This window comes from Neohortaea acidophila (genome assembly GCF_010093505.1).
Source record: "Neohortaea acidophila strain CBS 113389 unplaced genomic scaffold BDY17scaffold_9, whole genome shotgun sequence".
Classification (NCBI taxonomy): Eukaryota; Fungi; Ascomycota; class Dothideomycetes; order Mycosphaerellales; family Teratosphaeriaceae; genus Neohortaea; species Neohortaea acidophila.
In genome coordinates, this window is record NW_022985518.1 from 387,028 (window position 1) to 402,657 (window position 15,630).

Consider the following 15,630-nt stretch of genomic DNA (forward strand, 5'->3'; position numbering starts at 1 on the left):
ACTCCACTCCTCGTCTGTGCAGCCAACGTGCAGCTGCTGGAACGTGAGTGTAGGGGACACTTCCCCACCCGACGCGATGAATAATAGGGCCCGATTAATGGTTGCGAAGAGAGCGATCACGTGGAGACTGTACTACACGATAACAGAAGCACGCCATGAAGACTGCTCGTCTTCCATCACTGCTCGAGCTTCTCCATGCTGAGTAAGAGTTGACCAACCCCGGAGCTCGGGGGATGTGATGACTTCTATATATATATGTGCCTCCTCTATTCCATCTCATGCCATAGTGAGACCATCGTCCTTCATATTCCGTTTGTCTGATTGATTGTTCGACATAACAAGATGGCAAAGTAGGTCCACATACCGTCTACCACATTAAGATCGATGACACTCATCCGTATATATCAGCGACCTCCACAAGCTGGCCCTCAAGTTGGCCAAAGACGGGCCTGTCAAAACGCTGCCAACTCCTCGTAGACTACAAGTCAGTCCTCCATCGTCTCGACTGATCCTCCAACCACCCATCTAATCCATCGAAACAGCTGCTCTTCAACGGCGTCACCATCATCTCCACTACCCGTGCCATCTTCGTCTGGGAGCACCCCTACTACCCTCAAGTAAAGCCATCGCATCCATCTTCCCTAACCAAAGGAAGCAGCTAACGAAAAGAAAAAGTACTACATCCCCAAAGAAGACCTAACCAAACTCCACTCCAACAAATCCGCCACCCTCTCAGAAGACTCGCAAATCCGCGACCCAAGCGGCACCCACATCGCAACGCAATACAAACTCCAAATCGGCGCCCGCAGCACCACGCAAATCCTCGCCTTCGCCCCCAAACTCCCGCACCACCCCGCCGCCGCCGCGCTCCAAAACCTCGTCAAATTCGCCTTCGAAAGCGTCGACGCCTGGTTCGAAGAGGACACGCGCATCTACGTGCACCCCAAAGACCCCTTCAAGCGAGTGGACCTGCTCTTCTCCCGGCGTCCCATTCGCGTCAGCGTCGACGGCCACGAAATCGCCTCGAGCCAGACATCCGTCCACTTGTACGAAACCGGCCTGCCAGTGCGGTACTACCTCCCTCTCACGTCAGTCGAGCAATCACTCCTGCGAGACAGCGAGACGGCGACGTCGTGTCCCTACAAGGGCGATTCGCAGTACTACCACGTCGAGATTGGCGGCAAGAAGTACGAGAATCTGTTTTGGTATTACAAGTTTGCCACGCTCGAGTGCACGCCGATTGCGGGCATGGTGTGTCCGTACAACGAGTTTGTGGACATTGAGCTTGACGGGGAGCTGCTGGAGCGGCCCAAGACGCATTTCAGCAATACGAATGTGAATAAGAAGCCGTCGGCCGTTTGAGGGATGGAGGTGATTAGTAAGGGTTGCTTTGGAGCAGGAGGTGTGTTCACGACGGTGAAAACGCATCAGTTTCGTATGTAGGGAATGTAGAAATCCCGTCATTACACAAATTACACTCCGCCGCCCCAAAAGCCATCTTTGGCGCAAACGGATCGTGGCAAGAATTATAGTACAATCGAAAATGCAGCCGTAGCGCAGGTATCCCAGCCCTGAATGCCAGAAACGCAGAAACAAGAAGCCGAAACTCAACAATCGCCCCCTCACCTCCCCCTCCCATCCCTCGCACTCACAACCCCATTACCAGCAACCCCATAAACAGTATGCGGCGCAGGAGTCTTAAGCGCATCATTCAAACTCCCAAACGCACCTTCACCCCGCGGCGCAACGACGTACGCAGCGTACGAAGAGCCGCCCGCGCCGCCGTTGCCCTCAGGCGTAGTGCCCGGGTGGACGGGCATCGTCGACGGGTCAGCGGCGTGGTCGGGATGCAGCACGCCGAGGGATTGGAAGGTTGTCTGGCCGTAGGCGGGCGTGGGGAGGTCGGAGAACATTTGCTTGCGGGGGGAGCGGAGATCTGTTGTTGATGGGGGTTGCGGGGCGTAGGGGTTGGACGTGTATTGTTGTTGGGGTGGGGGATATGAGGCGGCGGGGTTGGTGGGTTCGGTGAGTGGTGGGCCGAAGACGAGGGCTTGGTCTTCGACGAAGGAGGAGATGAGTGGGGCGGGGACGTTTAGAGTTGGGGAGAAGACGATGCCGACTGTGCTGTTGTTAGCTGTGTTCCATCGTTAACGGGGTTATGATCAACTCACCATTCCGGATATTCATCTTGTTCACCTCCGCATTGTTCACAATCGCCTGCAACATGGATGAAAGCGCCGCCAACAGTACACGATTCGGCGTCGGCAGTCGGTTCACGAGTGCGTTCAACCCTACCAGCTTCTCGCGTCCTTGTTTCTCCTGGCACGTCAAAAATTCCAAGTGCAACTCACGCGTCAGAATGCTCGACGGCAGTTCGCGCAGGTACAATTTGAGCAAACTGGCCACGGCGTGGATGTCGTAATAATTGCCGTCTGCACCAAGATCCACGTCTCCCTCGGTATTGAAGCGATCCCGGAGTGCTTTGATGACGGTGTTGGAACCCGACAGCCGGAATATACCTTCTTCAGCGACGACGTTGTGGGAGAGCAGGTATTCAATGCAGCGGTATACGACTGCAGGAAGTTCGGTGGCGACATCCGCGGGGCGGGAATACCGGGACGCGTCTTCAAGTGGCGCACCGAAGACGGCTCTCGGAGGACCGCCGCTGTAGATCTGCTCGTTCGCATGCGAAGTAGGTGCTGGGAGCTTGTCGTTCGGGCCTAGGTCGGACGAAGAGCGGCCGCGGAACCCAGAGAAGATGCCGCGTTTCTTATCCCTGTTCGGCGGCGTGGGCACTGGTTTCATACCCCATTCGCCCGCGTTGGAAATCACTTGCGGATTGCTTGGGCCGGAGATGTTCGGGTGATTGGAGGTCGCCTGGTCTACGGGGGTGACCGCGGGACCGAAGTTGCCGTCGAGAGGAGGAAAGGCACCGGTTCCTATGCGTGGACTTGGCGGGCCCATGACGGGCGCGTCACCGGCGACTACATCGCTGTAACCAACAGCGCGGAGTCCATCGGTTCTCATGCCGGGTCCTTCGCGGCTCGAAGAAGGTCTGAGGTCGTTGAGTGACTTCTGCAGCCTCGGACTACGAGGTGGACCGATTTCCCCTGCTTTGGCGGAGAGGAAGGCCCTGGATGGATCCTCCGAATCGTCTTTGTGGTCGACATACTGCAGCAGTGCATCCACCCACACATCCCGCTCCTCATCACTTTCCGCACAGAGAACGTGGCGAACCAGAGAATTGGAGTCCTTCTTCTTCGGCTCGAGGATGAGGAAGGCGTGCCGGAATTGGTTATCCTCATCCTCCTGTGACATCTGAGCCGAAGCCGTAGACTGCTTGCCGATCTGCGCATTCTGTAGCTTGATGGAGCCGAGTTGCGCTCCTCCTTGCGAGTCGTAGTACTTGAAGATCGGACCGTCGAGGACGAAAAACCTCGCTTTCCAGCCGCCAAAGTTCTTGCCACGCTTGGTGAGATAGCCTTCCCTCCGCGGCTTTTTGTTCAACGGGGTATCTGATCGCAGCTCCACAGAGCCACCAAAGTAACTGCCTCCGTCTGTTCCAAAGGCATCCATACTCAAAAACCTGCACACTATCATCGCCGACCGGTCATCCGTCACCGACTCGAGCATACGGTTCAAGTACGCGTCGATCGCAGCTCGTCGCGCATCGATCCTCGCGGGTGCATGGCCATTGAAAAGCACTTTGTCAGGCATGCGTTCGCGGAAGTTGCATGTGGACTTGATCTCCTCGTCCAACTGGGCGAGAGCAGCAAAAGTCTTTTCCGCCCGCCAGAGCTGCTTCTGGTCAGACCGCTCAAATACTGCCAAAGTGAAGACAGGGTTATCATCGGCTGCTTTGGGAGCGAGGTAGCTTTGTCGGGAGGGTCTCATCCTCGACGATGCAGTCTTTACGTAGATTGACGGCAGCGCGTTCGGTGGGAGTAGCAAGTCGGGATACTCATCGGTGACGAGTCCTTGGTATATCTCACCGGAGGTCATCGGCACCGTGGGAGTCGGGGCGTATGGTTGTTCAGGTGGAATATTTTCTGCCGCAACAGGCCTCACGTCTCTGTCAAGTGTACTGGGCTGTGGTTGTATTGTTTGGTAGCCTTCGGGGCGGGTCAAGTAGAAGGAATTGGCCGGCAGTGAGTCTTGTCTCGGCACAAATGGTGGTCTGGGTGCCCTCGGCGACAGCGGTAAGCCAGCCATACCAGCATTTGGCGATGTTGGTATAGTATTGAGGACCTTGTTGGGTGCTCGAGGCATGGGAGAGTTCACTGGACGGTCCACAGGCCTGGGGCTCATTGGTAATCCCGGGCTCAGTAACGATGGCGCAGTGTTACTTCTGGGCAGTGGAGTGTGATCCATGCCACGAGCTTGTTGAGAGACAATCGCAGGCGGTTCATTCAATCGCTGCGTCAGCGCGTCCGTTCTCGCCTGAGAGGAGGAGATGTCTGCGGTTGGAGGCTTAAATGCAAGGGGTGCAGGGATGTTTTCTGCTCCACCGTAAGGGTCTGTCGAACGATGCGCTTTTCCCTTGCTTTCCTTTGTCGATTGACTTCGGCTCTCCATCTCCTGTCGTGCAACTGCCTCACGTTCGCGCTCATCCTCTTCACGAGTTTTGCGTCGGCCACGTCCAGCTTGTTCGGCGCGCGCGCTGTCGGGGTCTTCCTCGTATTCGGAGTCTGAAGGATCGATAATGTTGTTGGTGACTTTCGCCGCCGCCTCGGCTTCTCTCTGTGACGACAGCTTTAGAGGAGCGGGAGGCCCTTTTCGCGCCACTGGTATCTTGGGGCTGGGGAAGTACGGGGTCGGATTGCTGCTAGTAGAGGAAATCGAGGGGGTCAATTTATGAAGGTTGTCTCGATGCTGCGGGCTCCTTGGAGAGTTTAAGGGCTTCGTCGGACTCTGAGCAAACACTCTGTTCTCCTGCGCGGACACGGCGGCAGCTGCAGCTATATCGAGATCGCGCACGATCTGGTGCGGACTTTCCGCCGACAGTGGGGTGGCAGGTAGGACAGAGGAGGGGGCGTTGGAGGCATCGAGTGGGGTATCGTCGGAGCGGCCAGGGCCAAAGGAGGTGCCTTCGGAGGTCTCGCTCACCTGACGGCTGTCCATGCTGATGTCGCGGGTGTTGATAGCGGCTGAGGGCGAGGCATGCTCGAGGGGCGCGCGTGATTCACTCTCTTCCCGGCTCAACATTTGCTCCAGCTGCATATTCGCGGTGGTCAACGTCGGCGCCGACTCGGACTGTTGGAGCTGGTCCTTCACTCGCTTCCTATACCTCTCCTTCTCTTTCAAGGCCTTTTCGAGATCCTTGTTCAGACCCAGGATCATGGTGCGCTGCTTCTCCACCAGCCTCCATAGCTGCGCATTGTGAGAGGCGGCATGCTCCTTCTCGGCGAACAGCTTCTGCAGGGCGGCCTCGGGGGAACCGGCTGCGGCGATCAAACATGCAATGTCTCGTGTAGAAGGCTGCGGTCGGTGTGCGGTGGCGCCATTCGGCTTGGGGGAGTTGTTGGAGGCGGACGAAAGCGTCGAGTCCATGGAGAAGTTTCGCGTGGGATTCGACGCGGGAGCAGGACGTGAGGGGAGGTGGTTGGATGTAGAGCTCATGTCGGGCGAAGTGGGCGGACTGAGGGGAGGGGAGGCGGCCAATATGGGGGCCGAGACGTTGCGCTGGACGGCGAATGGGCGGTCGAAGCCCGCCTTCCTGGCCTCTTCTCTTAGCACATCTCTATTAACGGCGCTTCTAAGCTCGTCGGCAGGATTGCGAGGCACTCGCTTGGCGGCGTTGGGCGAGCGCACGCCGTTCGCTGCCCAGGGACTGGGGGGCGAGGTGGGCGGTGGTGGGGATGATGATGATGCTGGAGACGACGAGGGTGGTGGAGGTGATACCGGCCGGCGGTGGTGGGGGATGTGTCGCGCGAGAGAGGGAGGACTAAAGTCGCGCCCCTGCACCGAAGAGGCCATGACCTCTATCGGGGCGGAGGTGTGCGGTGCGGCCAGGCCTGGGTTGGAATGATCTTCATGCGGTCGACGTCGTCAAATGATTGGCAGGACGCTGCGGCCGTTTAAGCTTCAACGGCAATCATAAGTGGCCAATGGGATCGTCCTTCACATTCCAGAGGTCCGGCGCTTAAACAAGGCCAGTCGCGTGAGGGGTGGATGAGAGGGGAAGATGTGATGTGAAGAGGAAGAAAAAGTGTTGGCTCTCATGGGGATGGAAAAGTCCACATTGCGTATCGCAATCCTCTTCCTGTCATGATGCGGATGAGATGAGGTGTGCGTGCATGCTGGATGCAGGAAGCAGCGCGCCGAGTTAGTTTAAATTGGATCTCCATCTCCGTCCTCAGGCTGTAAACCTTAACCAACTCGCGAGCAGAGGCCGTTTGGATGAAGCGGCCTAGATGGAGACACACCGCCTTCTCACATGCACGCTTGATGGACGATGAGTCGTGCATTCCTGCGGCCAGCCTGTCACGGGCGAATCAAGTCCTCGGCAGAATGCAATTGGAGTGTGGTCGAAAGCGCCATGTTTCATGTTGCGGAGGTGGGTGTGAAGCAGGCTTCGACTCTGCCCGTCATCTACCGTCATCATCATCTCCGCCGCCGTTCAGCAACGCACTGCCCCATCTATCCTTCGCCTCCTCGTTTCGAGTATGCAACCTACAGTACTGCATCTACTGTACGTGCAACGTGGAGGAAGGCTCCTGCCATGTCGGCATGCTCTCCCGACGGGATAAGCGAGATGCTGCGGGGCGAGGATACGGCCCGGGCAGAGCCAAACCTCACCTTGCAACCCCGGTCCAAACTAAACCACATGCATGCAACGACCCACGTTCCCTCTCCAGATTGGGAAGACTCGGGGGTCTGATGATCGACGCGGTTGTTCCCAGTCACATGTTGGACTTTGACGAGTTATCAACCTTGTGAGCTGTCACCATCTCCCATATTTGACTTGGTACACGAGTTCCGTTTCGTACTCGATATCCCTCTCGGTATATTGATGTTTCATCCAACCCCTGCAGACTTGCATATGTGTCTAATGCGGCATCCTCTTCTCCATCCGGTAAGAGTGTCGATGGCGCAATCATGTCAGGAATATATGTCCACCGCGACAGCAAGGTAACCTATTCTACTGCCTGCATAACAGAGGTAAACTCATTACAATGCCCGACAAAAGACCAAACTGCCTCATTATCGTCGCCGACGATCTAGGCTTCACAGATATCAGCTGCTACGGTTCGGAGATACCAACGCCCAACATCGACTCGCTCGCATACGATGCTGGCGGCCTGCGTTTCACCTCCTTCCATGTCGCCGCCGCATGCTCTCCCACGCGCGCCATGCTGATGACTGGGACGGACCACCACTTGACCGGTCTGGGTCAACTATCGGAATTCGTCCGTAATTCCCCCGCCCATCAAGGACGCCCTGGTCATGAAGGTTACCTCACCGACAAAGTCGTCGCCCTGCCCGAACTACTCCGCGATGCCGGTTATCACACGGTCATGGCTGGCAAGTGGCATTTGGGCCTGAAACCCGAGTACAGCCCCAAGGCGCGCGGCTTCGAAAGGTCCTTTGCTTTGCTCCCCGGCTGCGCGAACCACTACGCATATGAGCCACCATACGACAACCCCAAAGAGCCCCCTCGTTTCTTCGAGACGGCTGTAACGGCTCTACACATGGAGGACTTGGAGTATATTCCAACCGTGCCGAAAGACTTCTACTCCTCCGACTACTACGCCACCAAACTTCTGCAATACCTTCACAACCGCACGCCAGAAGAGAAAGAGAAGCCGCTCTTCGCCTACCTCCCCTTCTCCGCACCCCACTGGCCCCTCCAAGCCCCCAAGGAATCCATGGATCAGTTCAAAGGCCAATACGCCGACGGTCCCGAAGCCTTACGCCTCCGCCGACTCGAGAGCCTCAAAGCCCTCGGCATGGTAGAGCCTCACGTTGTGCCCCATCCCATCGTCACAGGCCCCAACGAGCCCGCAGAATGGAGTGAAATGACGGAGCTCGAACGAGCGAAATCCGCCCGGTCAATGGAAGTGTACGCAGGCATGGTGAAACGTATGGACGAGAACATCGGGCTCGTGCTCGCCTATCTTCGAGATACAGGCGAGTACGACAACACGCACATTTTCTTCATGTCGGACAACGGGGCCGAGGGCGCGAGCTACGAAGCGCGCGACGCCATTCGCGAAGACGTGCTGAATCACATTAACAAATACTACGACAACTCGCTCGAGAACATCGGGCGGCACGATTCGTTCGTCTGGTACGGAGCGCGCTGGGCACAAGCTGCCACAGCGCCATCACGTCTGTACAAGCTGTTCTCAACGCAAGGCGGCGTGCGCGTCCCTCTCGTCCTCAAACCCGCTCGAGTACAGGACTCCGCTCACCCAACCGCAAGAAACACAATCTCCCCCGCCTTCTGCACAGTAATGGACATCCTCCCCACCCTCCTCGACTATGCCTCCATCCCGCACCCACAAACCTACAAAGGCAAACCCGTCGCCTCACCGCGCGGCACAAGCTGGAAAACTTTCCTCGACACCCATCTCTCAACACAACAAAGCACCTCCCCCTGGTCCATCCACCCCGAAACCCACGCCACAGGCTTCGAAGTCTCCGGCTCGGGCGCCCTGCGTCGCGGTAAGTACAAAATCACCTATGTGCCCCTCCCGCACGGTCCGCAGAAGTGGGAGCTGTTTGATGTCCTAGCGGACCCTGGGGAGACGCGGGATTTGCGCGATGAGTTGCCAGGGGTGTTTGAGGAGATGTTGGCGGAGTGGGAGGTTTATAAGAAGGACGTCGGGGTTGTGGGGCTGAGGGGGGAGGATTGGGGGAGTTGGGACGGGGTGAGGGATGAGTTTGAGGATACGGGGAAGTGGATTCGATTCCTTGGGAGGGATGGGGAGGGGAGAGTCCATTGAGGAGGACAAGTAGTTGGCTTGGATTCATGCTTGCTGTCCGTGTTTAGAGTTTAAGATAGGCTCGCGTCTGTGATCCAACCCCCCTCACTCCACAACCCTACTAAACCAAACCATCAAGTTCTCATCATCAGTCCTCTCCTCAAACGGGCTCAGATTCACCCCCAGCATCTTTACCCTCCCATCCCGCACCACAAACCGCCCCCGCTGCCCACTGCGAACCATAGCACTCGACGTCGCCGTGTCCACCCACACCACAAACTCCTCTCCACCCACGTGCTCAAAGTCGAAAACGAAATCCATGAGTCGGCCAGGCCACTCGGCGTGCAGGATAGACGCGATCTTCGAGCGGCAGGGCACGTTGTCCGTGGCGCGTGTTCGGCGTACGTGCATAAGGCCGTAGCCTGCGTTGGAGTATGCTCCTTCGTATGCGTCCAGGGGAAGGGAGAGGGGGGTTGTTGGTCGTGAGGCCGGGGGGTATAATCTCTCTCGCGCCGTTTTTGCTCGCTGGAGTATCTCCGCGAACTCCTTCTCCCAGCCCGCGAAGATTTCAGCGCCCTCCTCTCCCTCTCCGAGACCTAGTCGTTCGCGCAGCAAGCGTAACAACACAGTCTCATTACCCGCCGAACCGCCTGCGTCAGAATTAGCAAGCACCACAACACCCCACCGCTGCGCCGGGAGAAACAGCATCTTAGCCGCAAATCCGCAAATGCCGCCATCGTGGTGAACGATGCGATGTCCATGGAACGTCGCCACCTTCCACCCGAGCGCGTACAACTGCGTCGACCACGCTTTATGCGGCGAGTCGCCAGCCACCACGCGCGGCACGAACAGATCCTCGTACGCCTCGGAGCTGAGCGTGGGGAAACCGTTGTGCACGACCGCCGCCATGTAGCGCGTCATATCCGCGATGGAGGAGATGATCCCCCCGCCTCCAACAAGCGGGTAGTCATCCACGTACGGCGCGACGATAACGGTCTCCGGCTCCGCAGCGTCGCGCGTGTACCCCTCCGCCATCCGGGAGGCAGCTGCCTCGCGCGCAGTCGCCAGCGAAATAAACGTCGTCCGCATCCCCAGCGGCGCCCAGATGTATCGCTCATGTAGTGCCTCAATGCCCTCGCCGCCTGCCAGGGTTTCAATAGCGTGCTGCACAGTCATGTACCCTAGGTTAAGGTAATGGTGTTTTTCGCGAAAAGCGACTGCGGGAGTGAGATGGCGCAGCGAGCGCACGGCGTCCGCGACGGTGTAGTCTGCGCGCCCGCCGTAGCTGAGGTCGTGCCGAGCGGTGCCCAGGCGGTGCGCGAGCGCGTCTTCGAGAGTAGCTCGCTCCGTGGCGTAGGTGCTTTCTGCGAGCGCGAAGTCATCCGCTGGTAGGACGGAGGCCAGTGTGGTTTGGAGCGATACTGTCCCTTTTAAATTGCCGAGCAGGCATTGCAGCGTCGTTGCGGTGAACGACTTCGTGCAAGAGGCGATATAGTACAGCGTGTCCTCTGTCGCCGGGGTGTTTGGGAGTTGCGCAAGTCCATAAGCCTATAAGAGTAACAGATACGTCAGTAAGCGATTCTTTGTCCGCAGGAATAATTGAATACGGAAGGATGTCTGACTCTAGTGGCGGTTCGAGTGCCATCAACAATGCCGATGCACTGGCTGGGAATGCTGTACTGAGACTGCACCGAGGCGACCAAGTCATCGATGCCGTCTGGGAAGAGAGGTTTGGGCGTCGATGAGGCCATGCTGGCGTTTTATCGTCTATTACTCATTTCTACGTTGGGTGTCTGTTTCGGTACAGGACTTGGAGGACGAAAGTGAGCCTGGCTGAAGTTCGTGGTTGGATTGTTCGACGTGGCTTTTGTGGACTTAGCTAGGGCTACAATGGCAGATCTGACGGAAAGGTGTGGGATAAGTCGTCAATTGATTCGAAGATAAGGAAGGAAACTGCTCGCATCGGAAGGATGATCCAAGAAGGAGAAGTAATTCATCCAGGACAAACGGTCGAGAGTTACTAATTACCTACGACCACTCTTCCGCCTCCGCCCTTCATTCCCGCTCACGGGCGCCGACGAAGGCACAGGAACCCGCTTGATGGAGTACGAATTCCCATTCGAAGAAGAAGCGGCCGGCATAAGCTCCACTTCCACCCCTCGCCTGTCCTCGCCATCTTCATCCTCTTCGTCCTCCTCCCCACTGCTGCTACTACTACTACTGCTCCGCTCACCCCTGACCTCTCTGCTCAGCGCACTAACCCTCCTTGGGCCCCCAGCAATACTAGGGTCCGAGTGACTCGAATGCTGGGCAATGGGTCTCCCAGCCAGATTTGACGAAGGAAGCGGCGGCCGCGGAACAGAAGCAGCTGCGTACCGCACATCTGGGGGTCCACTGAAATTCCGCCTGCTCTGCGCAGCGGGCAGTCTTGGAGGGAAGTCGTATTCGGCCGCTGGACCTCTTGCGATATATTGACCGTTGGAGGCGGAGCGCTGGCGTGGTGCAGGTGCAGGTGGAGGCCGCCAGTTCTCATCGTCGGGGAGGGAGCGATTGGATTCAGAGGATTCCGGTCGCAGGCCGTATGGCGAGTTGCTGTTGTAGTAGTAAGGGTGCCTGGGTGGTGGGTATTGAGGATAGGAGTCGGCGCGGTCGGGCGGGCTGGATTCTCGCCGACGCTGATGTTTCTGCTTCGAACTCGGGCGTGAACTCGATTTCGGGCTCTCTGATTGAATTCGTAAAAGCTCCTGGCCGTAGTATGGAGCTCCTGGAGATGGCGCGTATACCGGCACTCCATTTGGACCCTCGATCAGTCTCGGCGAGTCGTCTCTGGCGTACGAGGATACGTGATCACCGCTCGATCGCGTACGGTTGCCCTTGGTCTTGCCACTCGACTTCGTAGGTGATGTCGAGCTCCCAAAGAATCCGGAACTCCGTTTGCGCGTTTTGCTCGAAAGGTTCGTGGCGCTGGCCGACCTGCCGCTCGCCTTTGCTTTACTCGACTGCTTCGCTGGGGTCGGCGGTGGAGAAGCGAGAGCTGATCGAGATGCTTCCGGCTGCTGATCTCTGCTGCGCTCCAGCGCATCCATTTCCTCTTCCGACAGATTCACATTCGTCTTTCCCTTTGCCCTCGCCCGCGCGATCCTCTCCAATGCCGTATGAATGAGAGCATTCTCTTTGTCTCGCACCGCCGCCTGGTAAGCCACACCCTCGTCCCCATAATACCCGCGTGTTTTAGAAAGTCTATCCCGCCCCAAATCGTACCCATCGAAATAAAGCTCGTCGCTCACCAACCTATCGCGAGCGCGAGAGTCCCTAGATTTCGGATTCAAAAGAACGCCATGCCCATAATCATCGTCGTCGCTCTCGATTTCCTCGAAACGCAAGTCACGGAGCTCCCAGTCCTGCGGATAGCGCTGTCTCCCGCTGAAAGGAGCCCCGGACGGTCTTCCCATGTCATAGGGCACAGAAGGCGCGGCAGACCGCCTATACCGCCTCCTCGGAGAAAGACGCGGCCACGTCCTTGTCCATAAAGCTTGCATGGCCGAGGATGGACACACCGGATGCGCCGATCAGCCAGAGGACGGTGGAGATGGGCGAGGCCCAGATGCCGAGAGGTACGGCGATGATGAGCAGGCCGGTGTAGAGTTGGGAAGAGGTGGCACGGGCGAAGCCGACATCGAGGTCTGAGCCTTGCAGCCTGCTGATCCCGTACATGCCACCCACGACGAAGAGGATGACGAAGAGCAGGAGGAGGTTGGTGAGCAGGCTGTAGATGCTAAGCATGACGAAGACGACGGCATAGTTGCTGCTGAAGTAGGAGAGGTTGTAGTTTACGCGGTTCTGCAGCTCGCCAAAGTCTCGCGGTTTGGAGAGACGCTTGATGTCGAGGAATTCGGAGATGGGTTTGAGGTTGGCGAAGCGATTGCCGATCGATTGTGTGCGGATGGTGTCGAAGCGGCCTTTGAGGTTGAGGCGGTCGGAGAGGGCGTCGATGGGGATGTTGATGCGTGCCATGTTTGTGGTGGGAAGGGGGAGGGAGGAGGTTGGGGTGAGGGAGACTGATAAGGAGTAAGGGTCAGCGGGGGTTTGCTCTGTTCACCGAGGGAGAGCAGCTGGGGGAAGCATACATTGGGGAATGAGAGGTGGCGCGACTGAAAAGAGTGACTACGGACTGGCCGTGAAGGGTTGCTGGGAGGGCGAAGGGGGGGATGTGGTTGAGAATGAGGAGGAGGAGGAGGACTCGAGAATGCAGGTGCTCGCCGCTTCCCCAAAAATTCGAGGCTCGCTCGGGAGGAAGGCGCGGGTGGAGCCCAGCTAGTAAGTTAGGCGAGGGGCGACGGGAACAGGCACAGGACAGGGGCAAAGGCCACCCGAAGCCATTCCATTTTCGGCGATGTCTTCTTCAGCCTTGTTGGGGAAGGAGCATTGTTGATGCTGAGAACGAGATGGTTTAAGGGCAAGTGCGATCTTCTGTGCAAAGAGGGAGAACACAGACGGCGACACCTGTCAACCCCACGTGCTTGTAACCCTCCCCTCGGGCCACGGGGAGCATCCACCTGCAGCCCAGCACCTCCGCAATTCTGCCTGCAAATTGTGTGAGCGGTCGAGCGCACAGTCCACGCCAACGCCCGCCCTGCATGAACCTTCCTTCCCTCTCTTCACTGCAACTGGCTGCTTTCTCACCTCCCTCCAAAACTTTCTTCCACCGACCCCCCAAGACTACTGCACATGATGATGAGGGTGCAGAGTCGGGCAGCCGTGCTGCTACTGCTATTCGCATGCTTCGCCTCCATCGTGTCCTGCTGGACGGCCGACGACCACGAGATTTTCCGACTGCGCGATGAAGTGCAGATTTCCGAGGGCGTGAATGCCACCTTCTACTCCTTCCTCGGCATCAAGCCCAATGCCAACCAGGAGGACATCAACAAGGCCTACCGCAAGCTTTCCCGCACGCTGCATCCCGACAAGGCGCGCAGCAATTGGCTGGCCAACTACAACAAGCCCAAGAAGCCCACTGCGAAGGCCGGAGCGAAGCCCACGGTGCATGTGCAGAAGAACAAGAAGCCGAGCCAGAGCGAGATTACTCGGTTTAACAAAGAGGCGGGTGCGCGGTTCGAGAGGTTGAGTCTGGTGACGAATGTCCTCCGCGGGCCTGGACGCGATCGATACGACCACTTCCTCGCCAATGGCTTCCCGACTTGGAGGGGGACAGGATACTACTACAAGAGATTCCGACCAGGGCTTGGCTCGGTGCTGGCGGGCCTATTCATCTTTGTTGGAGGTGGCGTGCATTACGCCTTCCTGTACCTGAGCTGGAGGAGACAGCGAGAGTTTGTGGAGCGATACATCAAGCATGCCCGACGTATGGCATGGGGAGACGAGGGTGGTATTGGCGCCATCCCTGGGCTAGGCGGAAGCGTTGCGAATGGTGCACCCACCGCGAGACCACCCGTGCAGGACAATGAGGACAGCATGCAGTGGAACCGCAAGGAGAAGCGGGCCATGGAAAGGGAGAAAAGGAAAGAGAGCAAGAAGCCCAACAAGGCGGCGGCGGAGAAGGCGAAGCGAGACGGCATTAGCACACCCGTCGAGGCGGAGATCACCTCGGGACCTGTGGGCGCGAAGAAGCGCACGGTGGCGGAGAATGGAAAGGTGTTGATCGTGGACAGTGTGGGCAATGTATTCTTGGAGGATGAGACGGAGGAGGGCGATGTGCAGGAGTTTCTGCTTGATGTGAGTCCATTTCGATCACCATGAGGATGTCGCAGAGTCTAACGAACCCCTTCACAGCCCGATGAGGTGCCCATGCCGACCATCCGAGATACCGTGCTCGTTCGTGGGCCTATACTTCTCTACAACAAGAGCCTCGGTCGGCTGCTGAACAAGCAAACGCCCGAGTATATCCAATCGGAAGCAGAGGGAGACGAACAGGAGTACAGTGACGACGCCACCGCCAGCATCCAATCTGCGATCTCCCCGAACGCAAACGGCGAGGCGCGGAAACGCAAGTCGAAGGCCAGGGCATAGCGTGCATGCCGTGGAGGTGGTGACGGTCATGATAGCCAATACATGGAACTACTTCATTAAAAGTCTTTCGGTGGTGTCGCCGGCACACTCGCGACTTGTCCCGTACCCCTCGAGTACACCTCCCAGCGCCTGCAAATGCCATGCCAATGCCGTGCCTCTTGCCATGTAGTCCAGCTCTTTCACGAAAAGTACCTCAGAATAATCCTCATCACCTCCACAACCAATCCACCGCAGATGGCGAAGATCAACACATCTGTTCGCCAACCCAGCGTCAGCCCAGTGCAGCCATACAAGTCGAGGAAGGGGAGAGACCACGTACAAACCCAAATCGGACTTATCGGCGCCTTGTCCACTTTCTGCTTCTTCTTGATGTCGCTGACGGGTTTGCCGCGCTTGGCCGCCTCGGATTTGGCGTATGCTTCGTTCGCGCGGCGTTGTTGGGGGGTTTGCGCCTGGGAGGGAAGGGGGGGTGAGCGGGTGGTGGAGGGTAGGGAGAGGGGAATGTTCGATTTACCATTGTGGGTGTGAGAGGGAGTTGTGAGCAAGAGATCGGAGTGGTGATGACGGAGACGGCACTATACTTGACGAGGTGGACGGGGTGAAGGTTGCGTGGTTGTGGTGTGTCGTCTTGCTCTCTTGTGAACAAGTATCGCTTCCCTTTCCACACCCACCCAGG

At 57.7% G+C, this 15,630-nt stretch overlaps 8 protein-coding genes across 8 annotated transcripts; 3 read left to right on the plus strand and 5 right to left on the minus strand.

Annotated features, from left to right (window-relative positions):
* Positions 1-26: 26 nt before the first annotated feature.
* BDY17DRAFT_301959 (uncharacterized protein) lies at positions 27-1,447 on the plus strand. Its single transcript, XM_033734336.1, has 4 exons — positions 27-350; positions 409-484; positions 543-617; positions 676-1,447. Exons 1-4 carry the CDS (start codon positions 343-345, stop codon positions 1,360-1,362), a joined length of 846 nt encoding a protein of 281 aa, XP_033587107.1. The 5' UTR covers positions 27-342; the 3' UTR covers positions 1,363-1,447.
* On the minus strand, positions 1,448-6,311 carry BDY17DRAFT_301962 (uncharacterized protein). The gene is made up of 2 exons (XM_033734337.1): positions 2,172-6,311; positions 1,448-2,119 (listed from the first exon to the last, which is right to left on the minus strand). The coding sequence occupies exons 1-2, from the start codon at positions 5,974-5,976 to the stop codon at positions 1,623-1,625; spliced, it is 4,302 nt and encodes a 1,433-aa protein (XP_033587108.1). The 5' UTR covers positions 5,977-6,311; the 3' UTR covers positions 1,448-1,622.
* An 864-nt stretch (positions 6,312-7,175) lies between these two features.
* BDY17DRAFT_255314 (arylsulfatase) lies at positions 7,176-8,948 on the plus strand (the record flags this gene model as incomplete). Its single annotated transcript, XM_033731521.1, has 1 exon — positions 7,176-8,948. The coding sequence occupies one exon, from the start codon at positions 7,176-7,178 to the stop codon at positions 8,946-8,948; it is 1,773 nt and encodes a 590-aa protein (XP_033587109.1).
* Positions 8,949-8,990: 42 nt separating this feature from the next.
* On the minus strand, positions 8,991-10,787 carry BDY17DRAFT_194696 (beta-lactamase/transpeptidase-like protein). Its single transcript, XM_033730038.1, has 2 exons — positions 10,550-10,787; positions 8,991-10,475 (listed from the first exon to the last, which is right to left on the minus strand). The coding sequence occupies exons 1-2, from the start codon at positions 10,676-10,678 to the stop codon at positions 9,033-9,035; spliced, it is 1,572 nt and encodes a 523-aa protein (XP_033587110.1). The 5' UTR covers positions 10,679-10,787; the 3' UTR covers positions 8,991-9,032.
* A 164-nt stretch (positions 10,788-10,951) lies between these two features.
* Positions 10,952-12,379, minus strand: BDY17DRAFT_326436 (uncharacterized protein; the record flags this gene model as incomplete). The annotated part of the gene is made up of 1 exon (XM_033737513.1): positions 10,952-12,379. One exon carries the CDS (start codon positions 12,377-12,379, stop codon positions 10,952-10,954), a length of 1,428 nt encoding a protein of 475 aa, XP_033587111.1.
* A 31-nt stretch (positions 12,380-12,410) lies between these two features.
* On the minus strand, positions 12,411-12,941 carry BDY17DRAFT_312424 (COPII vesicles protein Yip3; the record flags this gene model as incomplete). The annotated part of the gene is made up of 1 exon (XM_033735620.1): positions 12,411-12,941. One exon carries the CDS (start codon positions 12,939-12,941, stop codon positions 12,411-12,413), a length of 531 nt encoding a protein of 176 aa, XP_033587112.1.
* Positions 12,942-13,596: 655 nt separating this feature from the next.
* Positions 13,597-15,017, plus strand: BDY17DRAFT_301968 (uncharacterized protein). The gene is made up of 2 exons (XM_033734338.1): positions 13,597-14,660; positions 14,718-15,017. Exons 1-2 carry the CDS (start codon positions 13,656-13,658, stop codon positions 14,952-14,954), a joined length of 1,242 nt encoding a protein of 413 aa, XP_033587113.1. The 5' UTR covers positions 13,597-13,655; the 3' UTR covers positions 14,955-15,017.
* On the minus strand, positions 15,018-15,629 carry BDY17DRAFT_301971 (uncharacterized protein). Its single transcript, XM_033734339.1, has 3 exons — positions 15,469-15,629; positions 15,274-15,406; positions 15,018-15,207 (listed from the first exon to the last, which is right to left on the minus strand). Exons 1-3 carry the CDS (start codon positions 15,469-15,471, stop codon positions 15,134-15,136), a joined length of 210 nt encoding a protein of 69 aa, XP_033587114.1. The 5' UTR covers positions 15,472-15,629; the 3' UTR covers positions 15,018-15,133.
* Between the last annotated feature and the right edge of the window lies 1 nt (position 15,630).

Excerpts from the sequence above, each read along its gene's own strand:
- BDY17DRAFT_301959 (XM_033734336.1), top strand. Across the intron at positions 485-542 it reads CAACTCCTCGTAGACTACAA|CTGCTCTTCAACGGCGTCAC; the intron begins GTCAGTCCTCCA and ends CCATCGAAACAG. Across the intron at positions 618-675 it reads AGCACCCCTACTACCCTCAA|TACTACATCCCCAAAGAAGA; the intron begins GTAAAGCCATCG and ends GAAAAGAAAAAG.
- BDY17DRAFT_301962 (XM_033734337.1), bottom strand. The coding sequence starts at position 5,976 with ATGGCCTCTTCGGTGCAGGGGCGCGACTTTAGTCCTCCCTCTCTCGCG. Across the intron at positions 2,120-2,171 it reads CAAGATGAATATCCGGAATG|TCGGCATCGTCTTCTCCCCA; the intron begins GTGAGTTGATCA and ends ACAACAGCACAG.
- BDY17DRAFT_194696 (XM_033730038.1), bottom strand. The coding sequence starts at position 10,678 with ATGGCCTCATCGACGCCCAAACCTCTCTTCCCAGACGGCATCGATGAC. Across the intron at positions 10,476-10,549 it reads GCACTCGAACCGCCACTAGA|GCTTATGGACTTGCGCAACT; the intron begins GTCAGACATCCT and ends TTACTCTTATAG.
- BDY17DRAFT_301968 (XM_033734338.1), top strand. The coding sequence starts at position 13,656 with ATGATGATGAGGGTGCAGAGTCGGGCAGCCGTGCTGCTACTGCTATTC. Across the intron at positions 14,661-14,717 it reads TGCAGGAGTTTCTGCTTGAT|CCCGATGAGGTGCCCATGCC; the intron begins GTGAGTCCATTT and ends ACCCCTTCACAG.
- BDY17DRAFT_301971 (XM_033734339.1), bottom strand. Across the intron at positions 15,208-15,273 it reads GATAAGTCCGATTTGGGTTT|ATGTGTTGATCTTCGCCATC; the intron begins GTACGTGGTCTC and ends GTTGGCGAACAG.